Source organism: Palaemon carinicauda, chromosome 38, assembly GCF_036898095.1.
Source record: "Palaemon carinicauda isolate YSFRI2023 chromosome 38, ASM3689809v2, whole genome shotgun sequence".
NCBI lineage: Eukaryota > Metazoa > Arthropoda > Malacostraca > Decapoda > Palaemonidae > Palaemon > Palaemon carinicauda.
The window spans coordinates 10,127,106-10,141,467 of record NC_090762.1 but is presented as its reverse complement, the minus strand read 5'-3'; the positions used below and the strand labels follow the sequence as shown (position 1 = coordinate 10,141,467).

General features: G+C 41.1%; 1 protein-coding gene across 1 annotated transcript in view; it reads left to right on the top strand.

Annotated features, from left to right (window-relative positions):
• LOC137630090 (periodic tryptophan protein 1 homolog) overlaps positions 1–11,382 on the top strand; it is a 33,044-nt gene extending 21,662 nt beyond the window's left edge. Inside the window, exons 8-12 of the mRNA XM_068361572.1 lie at positions 7,362–7,520; positions 9,385–9,499; positions 9,741–9,831; positions 10,302–10,535; positions 11,009–11,382. Coding sequence (XP_068217673.1) covers positions 7,362–7,520; positions 9,385–9,499; positions 9,741–9,831; positions 10,302–10,535; positions 11,009–11,256 — 847 coding nt within the window. The 3' untranslated portion in view covers positions 11,257–11,382. The remainder of the gene's footprint in view (positions 1–7,361; positions 7,521–9,384; positions 9,500–9,740; positions 9,832–10,301; positions 10,536–11,008) is intronic.
• Positions 11,383–14,362: the final 2,980 nt, after the last annotated feature.

Here is a 14,362-nt window from a genome sequence, read left to right as displayed (position 1 = left end):
GGGCCTCTTTATTATTTCAGTTTTTCTGTTGCACTAGTTCATTCTCAACGAACACCTTTTCTAGTTTGTGGTGTTAACTTTTATTTTGTTTTAAGTTGTATTCTACTGGGTTTTCAGTAATAACTACACATGGATTTTGTGATTTAAATTACCGCTGTGAGGAGTGCAATTGCCTTACTGTTCCTTACAAGGAAAGTATGTTTCAAAATTGACTGCTGATGAATTATAGTACTGTAAAACCTTTTTGCTAAAATATTCCCCAAGAAGTCTAAGTTAAGTTCTGGGGTTTTTTCTGAAATATTTGGAGACGGTGTTCCCCATGTGGGCTTTCTGCCAAAATTACTATGTGCCAACTGCTCTTTTAGTGGGGTCTATGTAGCTTTTAAATTTGATGTATGTACTTCCAATAGGCTGTCCAATTACTTAAATTTTTTCCTGCCCCAATTTTGACATGTCATTTAAGAAATATTTTGGCTGTTATTAACATCAATAATTGTTTTTCAATATTAAACTTACCCGATAATCATGTAGCTGTCAACTCCGTTGCCCGACAGAATTCTATGGAGGGATACGCCAGCTATCACAATACTAGAAGGGGGTGTACTCACCAGCGCCACCTGTGGCCAGGTACTACAGTACTTCTTGTTGACACCTCCTCAATTTTTCCTCTGTCGTGCTTCCGGCAAGACGTTCTGGGATACGCTTATGATCTTGGAGTATTTTCACGGCTTTTGGTGAAGTATTTCTCTCAGATTTCGGCTGTCGCTTTACTGGAAAACTTCTATATTAGCTTAGATAGCTATTATTTAGTCCTGATTAACGGTTAACGATCTTTTTGCTTGATTTGGAATCCCCACTTGGCTAACTCTTTTGATTCAAGATGTCTGACATTTCACAAGCCCCTCCTCATAGACGATGTAGGTCTTGTAATAGGCGTATTCCGAAGGCCTCGGTAGATCCTCACACCGCTTGTTCTGACTGTAGGGAAAGGCCCTGTCAGTTAGAAGATCGATGTGAGGAATGCGCCGGACTTTCGGAACTTGATTTTGTCCGATTTCTTAAGTATTCAACCAAGTTAGAGAGAGAGAGAGTTAGGAGGAGTTCTTCTCGCTCTTCACTTTTTTCCTCACCTCATGATCCCCTACCTTTTCCTCCCCCTGTAGTGGCTACCCCCGAACCTACTATTTGCCCTCAACCTGATATGTCTGTTGTGTTGCGTGCCATTCAGGTTTTAGGCGATAAAGTAGAGTCAGTGGTTAGTGATCATAAGTCTCTTATGGCCGAAGTCAAGGAACTTAAGGTCAAGAGTGCAGTGGGTGGTATTAGTGCCAGTGCTATGACGAGTGCTAGTGTCAGTGCAGTGCCAAGTGCTAGTGTCAGTGTCAGTGTGGTGCGTGAGGGTACTTCTGTGCGTGCCAGTCGTCCTCCCAGTCCGGGACCTCTTGCAAGCTCCCAAGCCCAGGGGAGAAGCAATGTCGAAGGGCAAAAGGGTTCGGCAGGCCTTGATCGGCGCACAGAAGTATCCTCGGTGGTTGCGGGCGTGTCTTCTAGAGACCGTCACTCCCACCTGCAGACGATTGAGCCCGTCTTTTACTCATCTGCTGAAGAGTTGTCAGGCAAGAAACGTTGGACTCAGGTCTCAAGACCACTCAAGCGCAGAGTCCAGACCTCAAGAGCTCAACCTGGCTGCAGTCATTGGATCAGCTCTGACTCGCCGCAGTCATCAGTTGAGTGCACTCCTCCTAAGAGGAGTAAGGTACTGCCGCAACAGATCTCTGCTGTTAAGGCTTTACCTCAGCAGACCTTAGTGTCTGCAGACCCCAAGTTGACTCTACTGCAGTCCATGCAGTCACAACTGGCGGTCTTGATGCGTGAGTGTCAGGCTGAGAAGGTTACACCTCCTCCTGCGATCGCTCCGCCTAACCGCAGTACTGCCTGCCAGGCGTACGATGTTGAGGCTCCTCAGGATACCTTAGCACGTTCTGAGTTGACTGTTTCCAGTGGTGTGCAGCTCCCTCCGCCTTCCTTAAGGCAACCTCAGCAATGGGAACAGGAAGCTTATTCCTTACTTCCTCCGCTTCCACTTGCAGTTCCACCAGTGAGGCAACACTCTCTTGAGGTACAACAACCTCTCCCATCCATGAGTCAGACTCCTCAGCTCTCGCTGAAGCGACCTCAACCCTCCTCAAGGCAAGCACCTCAACACCTTAGCCTTGCGCCTCAGGAACCTCAACTCGCGAGACAATTACTGCGTTCTGCGCAGCCTCTACCTCATCGCTCACAGCTCACACCTCAGGAACCGCAACTCGTTCCTCAGGAACCTGCTACTGCGCATCCACCAACCACACAGCAAGCGCAACTCTTGAGTTCAGACACTCATGCCAGGAGTCAGCCCCCTCCACCCATGCGCCTACCTTCTGCTACTTCTTTGGATCAGCCTTTGCAGCCTGAGCCTCAGGTGTTCCCTCAACAGAGACTTGAGGAGGAAACCACAAGTGTTTTTGTTCCAGCTCGTGCTGATTCTGCTGTTCAGCATACCTTACCGATCTCTTCGCTACACTCTGGTGATGAGGTTTCTGATGATGAGGCTGCACACCTTGATCCCTCATCAGACGTGGATGAATCCAAGTCTTCTCCGCCTCCTATTGACTTTCGTAAGGTCTTGGCTCTTTTAAGAGAGGTATACCCAGACCACTTTGTCTCTGCTATCCCCCGCTCTCCGCCATCTGAGTTTTCACTGGGCATGCAGCCAGCTAAGTCTACGTTTACTAAGCTCGTCTTAGCAAGGTCCTCCAAGAGAGCGTTAAGGATTTTAGGGGAGTGGTTGCAGTCTAAGCAACAACTTGGAAAGACTTCGTTCATGTTTCCTCCGACTAAGCTCACCTCTAAAGCGGGCGTTTGGTATGCTACAGGAGAGGAACCAGGCTTGGGAGTACCTGCCTCTGCCCAGGCTGACTTCTCAAGTCTGGTAGACTCTCCTCGTAGAACAGCAATGAGGCGCTCTAAGGTTTGCTGGACCTTCTCAGACCTTGATCACTTTCTGAAAGGTGTTTTTAGAGCATTTGAGATGTTCAATTTCCTAGACTGGTGCCTGGGGGCCCTTAGCAAGAAGACCTCCCCTGCGGACAAGGACTCTGCCATGCTCTTGATGTCCTGCATGGATAAGGCCATTAGGGATGGATCTGGAGAGCTTGCTTCAATGTTTGTGTCAGGGGTTCTTAAGAAAAGGGAGCAGCTTTGTACCTTCCTTTCCTCCAGCATCACACCTTGTCAAAGATCTCAACTCCTTTTCGCTCCGCTCTCGAAGTTCCTTTTTCCCGAAGAGCTTGTTAAGGACTTGTCTGCGGCCCTGATACAAAAGGACACCCATGATCTTGTGGCCTCATCGGCTCGGAAGACTAAGGTTGCTACCTCAGTCCCCAGGACTTATCGCACCCCAGTGGCTGATACCCCTGCCACGAGGTTTATTCCGCCCTTTCGTGGTAGAGCCCCCAGCCGAGGAAGCTCCCGTCCAGACTCTTCCAGGAGCAAGTCTAGGAAAGGTTCCAAGGCTTCTAAAGGAAAAAACTGACTCTCAACATCTCCAGACAGCAGTAGGAGCCAGACTCAAGATCTTCTGGCAAGCCTGGGAAAAGAGAGGTGCAGACGCCCAGTCTGTCAGTTGGCTGAGGGAGGGTTACAGGATACCATTCTGCCGCAAACCCCCTCTGACCACATCTCCCATCAACCTCTCTCCCAACTACAAAGAAAAGGACAAGAGGCTAGCGTTGCACCAGGAGGTGTCGCTCCTTTTACAGAAGAAGGCAGTGGTTATAGTCCGGGACCATCAATCCCCGGGCTTCTACAACCGTCTTTTTCTGGTGGCCAAGAAGACAGGAGGTTGGAGACCGGTGCTGGACGTCAGCGCGCTCAATGCTTATGTCACCAAGCAGACGTTCACGATGGAGACGACGAAGTCGGTCCTAGCAGCGGTCAGGCAGGAGGACTGGATGGTCTCGTTGGACCTGAAAGATGCTTACTTTCACGTTCCTATTCATCCAGACTCCCAACCTTTCCTGAGATTCGTTTTTGGAAAGGTTGTCTACCAATTCCAAGCCCTGTGTTTTGGCCTAAGCACAGCTCCTATGGTGTTTACGCATCTGATGAGGAATGTAGCAAAATTCCTCCACTTATCGGACATCAGAGCCTCCCTTTACTTAGACGACTGGCTGTTGAGAGCCTCCACGAGTCGTCGCTGTCTGGAGAATCTCAACTGGACTTTGGACTTAATCAAAGAACTGGGTCTGTTAGTCAACCTAGAAAAGTCTCAGCTCATTCCCTCCCAATCCATTGTGTACCTGGGAATGGAGATTCGGAGTCAGGATTTTCGGGCTTTTCCATCGGCCCCAAGGATAAGCCAAGCCCTAGATTGCATCATGAGCATGCTGAAGAGGAGCAGTTGCTCGGTGAGACAGTGGATGAGTCTCACAGGGACCCTTTCATCGCTGGCCCTGTTCGTCGAGCTAGGGAGACTCCACCTCCGCCCTCTTCAATTCCATCTTGCAGCTCATTGGGACAAGGGTTTGACTCTCGAAGCAGTCTCTATCCCAGTCACCAAAGAGATGAAGACCACTCTCTTGTGGTGGAAGACCAATCTCCTTCTCAAGGAGGGCCTATCGTTGGCTATTCAGACCCCCAATCTTCATCTCTTCTCGGATGCATCGGACTCGGGCTGGGGCGCGACCTTGAACGGACTGGAGTGCTCGGGAACGTGGAACGAGGAACAGGGAACGCTCCACATCAACTGCAAGGAGCTTCTAGCAGTTCACTTGGCCCTGTTGAACTTCAAGTCCCTCCTGCTAGGCAAGGTGGTGGAGGTGAACTCCGACAACACCACAGCCTTGGCTTACATCTCCAAGCAAGGAGGGACCCATTCGAGGAGCCTATACGAGATCGCAAGGGACCTCCTCATTTGGTCAAGAAGTCAAAACCTCACTTTAGTCACGAGGTTCATTCAGGGCAACATGAACGTCTCAGCAGATCGCCTAAGCAGAAGGAATCAGGTCATTCCCACGGAATGGACCCTCCACAAGAGCGTGTGCAACAGACTTTGGACCTTGTGGGGTCAGCCTACGATAGATCTGTTTGCCACCTCCATGACCAAGAGACTTCCGTTGTACTGTTCCCCAGTTCCAGACCCAGCAGCAGTTCATGTGGATGCTTTTCTGCTGAACTGGTCCCATCTCGACCTTTACGCATTTCCACCGTTCAAGATAATAAACAAAGTCCTTCAGAAGTTCATCTCGCACGAAGGGACACGGCTGACGCTGGTTGCTCCCCTTTGGCCTGCAAGAGAATGGTTCACAGAGGTACTTCAATGGCTGGTCGACGTCCCCAGGACTCTCCCTCTAAGAGTGGACCTTCTACGTCAACCTCACGTAGACAAGTTGCACCCAAACCTCCACGCTCTTCGGCTGACTGCCTTCAGACTGTCGAAAGATTCGCTAGAGCTAGAGGCTTTTCGAAGGAGGCAGCCAGTGCGATTGCCAGAGCAAGGAGGGTTTCCACTCGTAGAGTCTACCAATCTAAGTGGGAAGTCTTCCGGAGCTGGTGTAGAGCCAATGCAGTATCCTCTACCAATACCTCTGTGACCCAAATAGCTGACTTCCTATTACATCTTAGGAATGAGAGATCCCTTTCAACCCCTACGATTAAAGGGTACAGGAGTATGTTGGCTTCAGTTCTCCGCCACAGAGGTTTGGACCTTTCTTCCAACAAGGACCTTCAAGACATCCTTAAGTCTTTTGAGACATCTAAAGAGCGTCGTCTACCCACTCCAGGCTGGAACCTAGACGTAGTCTTAAGGTTCCTTATGTCACCTAGGTTCGAACCTCTCCAGTCAGCTTCCTTCAAGGACCTTACCCTCAAGACTCTTTTTCTCGTCTGCCTTGCAACAGCGAAAAGAGTCAGTGAGGTTCATGCCTTCAGCAAGAACATTGGTTTCACGACCGAATCTGCAACATGTTCTTTACAGCTCGGGTTCTTAGCTAAGAACGAACTTCCTTCACGTCCTTGGCCTAGATCGTTTGAAATACCTAGCCTCTCCAACATGGTAGGTAACGAGCTAGAGAGAGTTCTTTGCCCTGTCAGAGCTCTCAAATTTTATCTTAATAGGTCAAAACCTATTCGAGGACAGTCAGAAGCCTTATGGTGTGCCATCAAGAAACCTTCGAGGCCCATGTCCAAGAATGGGGTTTCGTTTTATATAAGGCTTCTGATTAGAGAAGCCCATTCTCATTTAAAGGAGGAAGACCTTGCTTTGCTGAAGGTAAGGACCCACGAAGTAAGAGCCGTAGCTACTTCGATGGCCTTTAATAAAAACCGTTCTCTGCAGAGCATAATGGATGCAACCTATTGGAGGAGCAAGTCAGTGTTTGCATCATTTTATCTTAAAGATGTCCAGTCTCTTTACGAGAACTGCTACACCCTGGGACCATTCGTAGCAGCGAGTGCAGTAGTAGGTGAGGGCTCAGCCACTACATTCCCTTAATCCCATAACCTTTTTTAACCTTTCTCTTGAATACTTTTATTGTTGTTTTTATGGTTGTTACGGTAGGCTAAGAAGCCTTCCGCATCCTTTTGATTTGGCGGGTGGTCAATTCATTCTTGAGAAGCGCCTGGGTTAGAGGTTGTGTAGAGGTCCTTTAGTAGGGGTTGCAGCCCTATATACTTTAGCACCTTTGAGTTGATTCAGCCTCCAAGAGGAACGCTGCGCTCAGTAAGGAAGACGAACTTAAAAAAGAGGCAGAGTAACGGTTCAAGTCGACTTCCTTACCAGGTACTTATTATTTCATTGTTATTTGAGATAACTGTTATATGAAATAGGGATACTTAGCTATCCTTTAATCTTGTACACTGGTTTTCACCCACCCCCCTGGGTGTGAATCAGCTACATGATTATCGGGTAAGTTTAATATTGAAAAATGTTATTTTTATTAGTAAAATAAATTTTTGAATATACTTACCCGATAATCATGATTTAATTGACCCTCCCTTCCTCCCCATAGAGAACCAGTGGACCGAGGAAAAATTGAGGAGGTGTCAACAAGAAGTACTGTAGTACCTGGCCACAGGTGGCGCTGGTGAGTACACCCCCTTCTAGTATTGTGATAGCTGGCGTATCCCTCCATAGAATTCTGTCGGGCAACGGAGTTGACAGCTACATGATTATCGGGTAAGTATATTCAAAAATTTATTTTACTAATAAAAATAACATATTTCACTGTTATGAATCTTGGAATTTCATGGTTATATTACATCATTAGCATAAATTTTGTAGATAAAAGTACAATACAGTACTGTATGAAACATTTATCTTTCAGGCATGTCTTAGCAAGTGGATCTGTTGACCAGACTGTGATATTATGGGACTTACAGTATGGCAGTGTTGCCCAGCAATTAACCCCATTTAAGGAAAAAGTACAGTCTTTGAAGTGGCACCACACAGAACCACATTCACTTCTTACTGGAGCTTGTGACAAGTAAGTTACATTTCTCTTTTGTTTTGTTAGTCTTATTATGGTATTTTAATGATGGATTTTAAAGTTGCAAGTACGCCTTCTTTACTCACATATAGTATTAGTATACACATCGGTTATAAAGGTTTTTATTTCCAAAATTAATTGAAGCTAACATCCAGAGGAGTGAATAAATCATTATCGCTTGCCAAGCATTTAGTGTTATTGATCACATGAAAGCAATTTCTACTTGCTACCCTATGTATGAGTATAGTACACTTGTACAAGGATAATACTGATATTAAGGATTCATCTCTGTTTTCAAATTTATTTCCCAATAGCTCCTGTTATAATTTCAGCGACTGTATGTTCCTGATGTTTTATGTTGTATTGTGTCTTTTGTGTTATTGGAAGTAGGGTTTAATCCAAATACAAACTTTTTAGAATTCTGAAAGGTATTGGGAAAAATTACCAATTTCCACAGAATTGTGAAATATGAGAATTGTGGCCTGGCTGGTGCTACATGGCGCTGCTTAGTGGGAGAAAGGTCGCTCCTTCTTCAGTATGTGGTTACCCTTTCATTAGCACTGTTGGTCAACATCTTTGCGATGCATTTAAATTTTTATGCTTATTTTTTTTAGGTACAGTATAGAGAAAATTTAGGAAAATCAGTGATGGTTAATGCATCAAAATAATAATAGTTGGGTTAGTAATAATTAAGATGTGATGAATAACCTATATATTTCTTTCCTAACTCCTTAAAAAGAAACTAAAGTTAATAGTAAATTGATATTTAACGTCAACTAAATTTTTAAGAAACTAATTGTACAGAAGTTAAAAAGTAATGCATAAAAGCAGTTCAATGTAAGAGAGACAGGGAAATGAAAGATAAACTATCGAGAAATAAAAAATATAAAAATTTATATAAATGGTAATGTTAAATGAACAACCGATATACTGTATAAAAGACTTATGTCAAGCTGCTCAACAAAAAATTATTTGTACCGACTTTGGACCTTTGAAGTTCCATTGATCCAAATATTTGGTTGGGAAGATCCTTTCACAATATGGTCATAGACACTATAAAAGATCTAGAATATGGTCACAGACAGTATAAAAAATCTAGAATACAATACTGACAAGGCAAAGCTTTTAGAAATAACTGCATTCCTATTACTACATGGGATGGTATAGTCTGGGAGGATCTGAATGGAAATGATGGTCAGTAGAATGAAAAAAAAATGGTCACAGACAGTATAAAAGATCTAGAATACTGAAATGTGTAGAAATAAGCAGTGAAGAAGACGAGGCAAAGCTTTTAGAAATAACTGCATGCCTATTACTACATGGGATGGTATAATCTAGGAGGATCTGAATGGATATGATGGTCAGTAGAATGAAAAATCTCAAGTACAAAGATCTAATTGAATGAAAGAGACTATGTAGGTACAAATTTGAATCGAATTTCAATCAGTAAGGACTGTTAGTATTTAAAAAAGAATTAATGAAAAGATCTTGGTATGGAGGATTGTATGTCCCAGACATACTGACAATCTGAGTTTTATTGGGAGTTAATTACCTACCCGATATTTTGCACCAATCACTATATTTAGCAAATTCTCTTGTCTATGGATTCAGCCAACTGTATTCAGAGGATGAAATTGACGTAGGAAAAAGGCAGCATCATCTGAATATTCATTCAATGCCAAACCACATTTGTATACATGATATAAAAAGTATAAGGACAAGGACACAACCTTACAGAAAACCAGATAACATTCCTGTAGTCACTGTGATATTAATCAAGAAATAATCTTAGTAATTTATTATTTAAAAAATGTATGATAATACCAAGATGGAATAATTTAAAGTCAATAAAATTTTTCAGCACTGTAAGGTTATTTGACTGCAATGACACTGATTCTTTCAAGTCATGGAAACTGGATGGAGAAATCGAATGTGTTTTATGGAATAAACAAACTGGCCATCCATATCATTGTTTAGTAAGTAAAAAACTGTTATTCATTTAGTGACTCATATAATTGAATGTATGCTGTACCCGTTTGTTAAATAGAAACTGCATTGCTATGTTCATAATAAAATATCTTGACATTCACAGTAAATTGGTTTATTTTATCAAAGTGAATGATAAATGTTTACAGTCTAATTCCTCTCCTTTAGGTTTTATTGAAAGTGATAAATCTATCACTGAATCTTTTAACCTTAATTGAATTTTGTTACCAGGCAAGCACAGATAAAGGAACAGTGTTTGGAATTGACATTCGACAGGAGAAGCCTTTATGGACTTTGAATGCTCATAGGGATGGTTGTACTGGTAAGTGTTATTCTATATTTCTTATTGTTTATGATAGCACACTTTCATCCTATATTTATCATCTGGTAATTTGAATTTTTTCTTACATGAATTCAAACCATCTTACTTTTTATGGAAGTATGACTTTAGCAAAGCTGGAACAGTCATTATAACAAATGATTGTTGTTAAATGTAATATATTTATGTCTAGTACTATTAATATATATAATTTTTCTTTTATTAGAATGAATTTTTTCAGTTTCATGTATCATATTTCACTACTTTACATTACAGTACAGTTTAACTTTCTTATCCATAATTATATTACAGGTTTATAACAAATGATTGTTGTTAAATGTAATATATTTATGTCTAGTACTATTAATATATATAATTTTTCTTTTATTAGAATTAATTTTCTCAGTTTCATGTATCATATTTCACTACTTTACATCACAGCATAATATTTCTTATCCGTAATTATATTACAGGTTTGCAGACGAGCTCTCAGTGTCCCGGATGCTTGGTTACTGTATCAGCTGATAACACGGTAAAGGTCTGGGATATTTTAGGCGAAGAACCAAAATTAATCAAGGAAAGCAATCCAAAGCTGGGCGTTCTTCATTGCTTATCTCCGTGTCCAGATTTGCCATTTGTATTTTGCATGGGGGGAGACAACCGAGATAACAATTTCAAAGTATGGGACATTCGCCAATCAAAGAAAGGTAAGAATTCTCATTATCTGTACTCGACATACTGTAGTAGTGGCATTTATTCAATCTTTTTAAGAAATATATTTATCTCTGTCTCATTTCATAGTTTGTTTAAATTTGTATTATATTCTTATTTTTTCAGATATGGTTAAATCATTATTTCTTTATTTCCTTTCCACAATGGACTGGTTTCCTTGCTGGTGCTTATGTGTACTGATTATACAGTTTATAAAGTCTGTTGAGTAATGGATCTAGCAGGTTTATATTATACACAAAGTAGTTAATTTTTGTGCAATTCTTTCAAAATTAATTTACAGGTAGTTGGGTTCTTGATGGTGATGGATATGTTGTCATTAAAAAATATGTAAATGGATGGAGAACCTAAGGCATAAGAGATCAATTTATCTTTTGAAAATGAATTAGGCAACAAGTTTATTTTTCTTGTAATTATAGAGAAATTTACCATCGCAATCTATCTATTTCAGTTCGTACAACATTCTGCAATCGAGTAGGTCTGCCAGCTGATGAGAATGAAATAGGGAGTGATGATGAGACCGAAACAGTTAATAAAGGTAAAGGTAATGCATATGGTGAGAGCAGTGCAAGTGTAGCCAAACCTGGAGTAGTGTTGTTAGACGACGATTCTACCGAAAATACGCCTACTGAAAGAAAACCTAAGAAATTTGGTAAGAAAAAAGGTGGCCATCTAGATAACAAAAGATGGAGAAGATGAGGATTACGAAAATAAAAAATATATATAATGATGTATTAATTAAGATCTTACATGGTTTTGTTATACTTTGCAAGAAATTGTATTCCATGTTACTGTAAATCAATAAAGTTTTACGGGAGCATTCAAGTAGATTTCATATTGCCTAATTCTTTTCTTAAAAAAAAAAAAAAAAAAAGCATCTTAGATTTTCCTCTTCTTGTTTTGAAAGATATTCATGGCTCCTCCTAACAATACATAAAAGAATATTTTAGGACTTTGAAAAAGGGATGAAGTTTTATTTTGTATTTTCTCTGATAATTTTAGACATGATATTTTCTGTACTGTCTCTTTTTATGCTTATACAGTAAAAATTCTGTACTTGATGCTATTACAATTCTAATACTATATTGACCTCCTTAAATAGCTTTAGCAAAGTTAATAAACTCAGATGAATTTCAACCTAAATGTATAAAAGCTCAATATGAAGCACTTTTGAAAATTTATATGAATGTCATCAAAATTTTAAATTTATCAAACTACTAAAGTCCAAAAATGCTCATTGATTTGTTTTAACAGAGATTAGGGGTGTGAGTCTTGTAGAATAAGAAATAAGAAAATAATATAGTTTTGACTGTGTAGAGTTATAAGAAAATAATATAGTTTTGACTGTGTAGAGTAAAGAAATTCTTTTAGACGATAGTTTTGAATGTGATGAGTAAAAAAAATTATTGCATAGTTTTGAATGTGTTGAGTAAAGAAATCAAGTACTGAAATTTCTGTACATATACAACTCATGAAATCATTCAAAGGCCTTTTTGGGGGGTTAAAGTGCTATGTGATCTCCAAGGACATTCCTGTAAATGGCTAGACGGTTCCTTTCTCAGATGCTGTGCGCGACTTCACTCATAGCCAACGACTATCAACTACTGAGGTGATATGGCCAGTTCAAATAAGCCTGAACTTGCGTGTCTCCCCTATACACACCGAGTTTGTGCTTTGTATGTTCATACACTAGCCCTAGAGCAGGGGAGACCATATTTCTTTGGTAATTATGTCAGATTGGATTCCCTGTACTAACCTTTTACAGGAAACTTCATGGAGACCACAAAACACCTCCCCAAAAATAAGTTTTTCCTTCATCAAAAATTTAATTGATGTATAACAGAGCTGTAATTAAATAATTATAATAAGCAATTCAAAAGTAAAACTCTACCTAATGAAGAGGAAATCTTTAAGAATGATTTCTACCCCTTTTCTGACCCACAATCATAGAAATAATAAATGTGGCCCCAATCTACTTAAGCAATTAAAGCTAATAATTTTAACAAATTTGTCTGCCTGCATCAACAAATATCTATCACTCAAAGTAAAGAAACCGAAAGGCCACTTGGGCTATAGGCAATGTAAAGAAACTCAGCCCTGGAAAATATGATCAAACTAATAATTGCTCAATCTCCATAAAAATTATATAAAAACAAAGCCATTGGTACTAAATATTGCCAAATAAAAGACTTCCGTGTGTGTCCCAACATTTTGAAAATAATGTTCAAAGTGTTTTTTTGATAAAAAAAAGTACTGATGCAGTGTAAAAAAAAAAAAAAAAAGCCAGCGAAATATTTGATAACATCTTAGATTATTGAAATTGATAGGGAAATGAGTGACAAATGCAGTTGTTCCTATATATAATACAAATCATTAATAGAAGTATGGCTTCCGCAAAGCTGGAAATTGCCATTGGGCTTTTTAACAAGGTAAACCGCTAGCTATCAGGTGACAGATAGGTCTAACCCACCCAACAGGTAGTGCTACCTTCACTTTGACTTCAGCCACCAGAGGGTATTGACATACTTCTCGGCATCCTCACCTGGCTGTTTTAATGTTTTGTTTTACTTTCAGTTTGAATAAATGGTCTTGCAGTCATGGTCAAAGGGTATTTATGGAAGAATCAAGGATATACAATAGTTCCTGATGATTCATCAGTATTTATGTTACAGTTTCCTGCTTTTAGTTAACATACAATACTTTTTCCTGATGGCAACTTGTCTGTTGCTGTCCCATCCTTTGTGTGAGTGGCTGACAACAACAATGTGAGCCTACGGAAGGTGGTTTCCCTTGGATATCACTGGTGCTTCGTTGACAATAAGAGTTCCTCCACTGCCGAGTGTAAAGGGGGCTGCCCTTTTTCTTCACTGGGGCTATGGATATTTATCTGGCTGCGCTGTTGTGGTCTCTACACCGTGAGAGAATTGTCCTTGGCCTACACAACTCCAGAAAAGACAAACTTAAAAGGTAATTCTCCATTCTCCCTTACAACATCTTTGCAGAGCCTTTTCTTCTGAAGGAGAATGAGTAGATGTCTTCACAGAAGTCTAGGAAGTTAGGAGACTTGTGCGTAATTCCAACTGTTTCTCTCTACATGGGAGAGACGGTGAGAGTCCCAGGAAGCTCCCTAACCTTCCTTCTGATACGAGCTTCAACAGTTGTCCCCTAGTGGGAAGAAACATTGGCACACACAACGCTAGTGTGTCTGGTTAATAGGTGTTGGTTTTTTCACACCTTTTAACTATTCACAGGCTTGTGCCTGGAGGAGTGAGGGCTGAGTTGTCCCATATCTGGGAAAAATTCTGGTTCCCACAACTTTCGTACAGACTGAGGACACTGTATGATCTGTAGGATGGGAAAGTCTCTCTTTTGGGAGAGAAAAGTCCTACGTGCTGAAAGTTTTTGGTAAGCGCTGCTTCTTGCCTCTGGCAAAGTTCCAGAGATGACAACCAAATCTTTCAGTGAGGAAGAGCTCACCGAGGCACAGGACAAACGATCAGTCTTAATTCAAGATTCTTATTCCTGTTCCTCTATGGTTTCATTGGAGGAACAGCTCTGTACCAAAATCCTTTCCCAAGGAAGGAGTTGAGGTACAAAGTATAAGGGCTTACGTCCCTGCTACCAGTGTCAAATCTCATAAGAAATGAGGCGCATTGCTGTTGGTAAGGATGGTGAGCCTTACTTTTGTCCATCTGCTATGGACACTACTCGGATGCTTCGTTAACCCTTTCTCCCCATACACAAACTTCTGGATGCCTTCAATCCTTGCAAGCTGCCCTGACGAGTTCTGAGATGGCTGACTTCA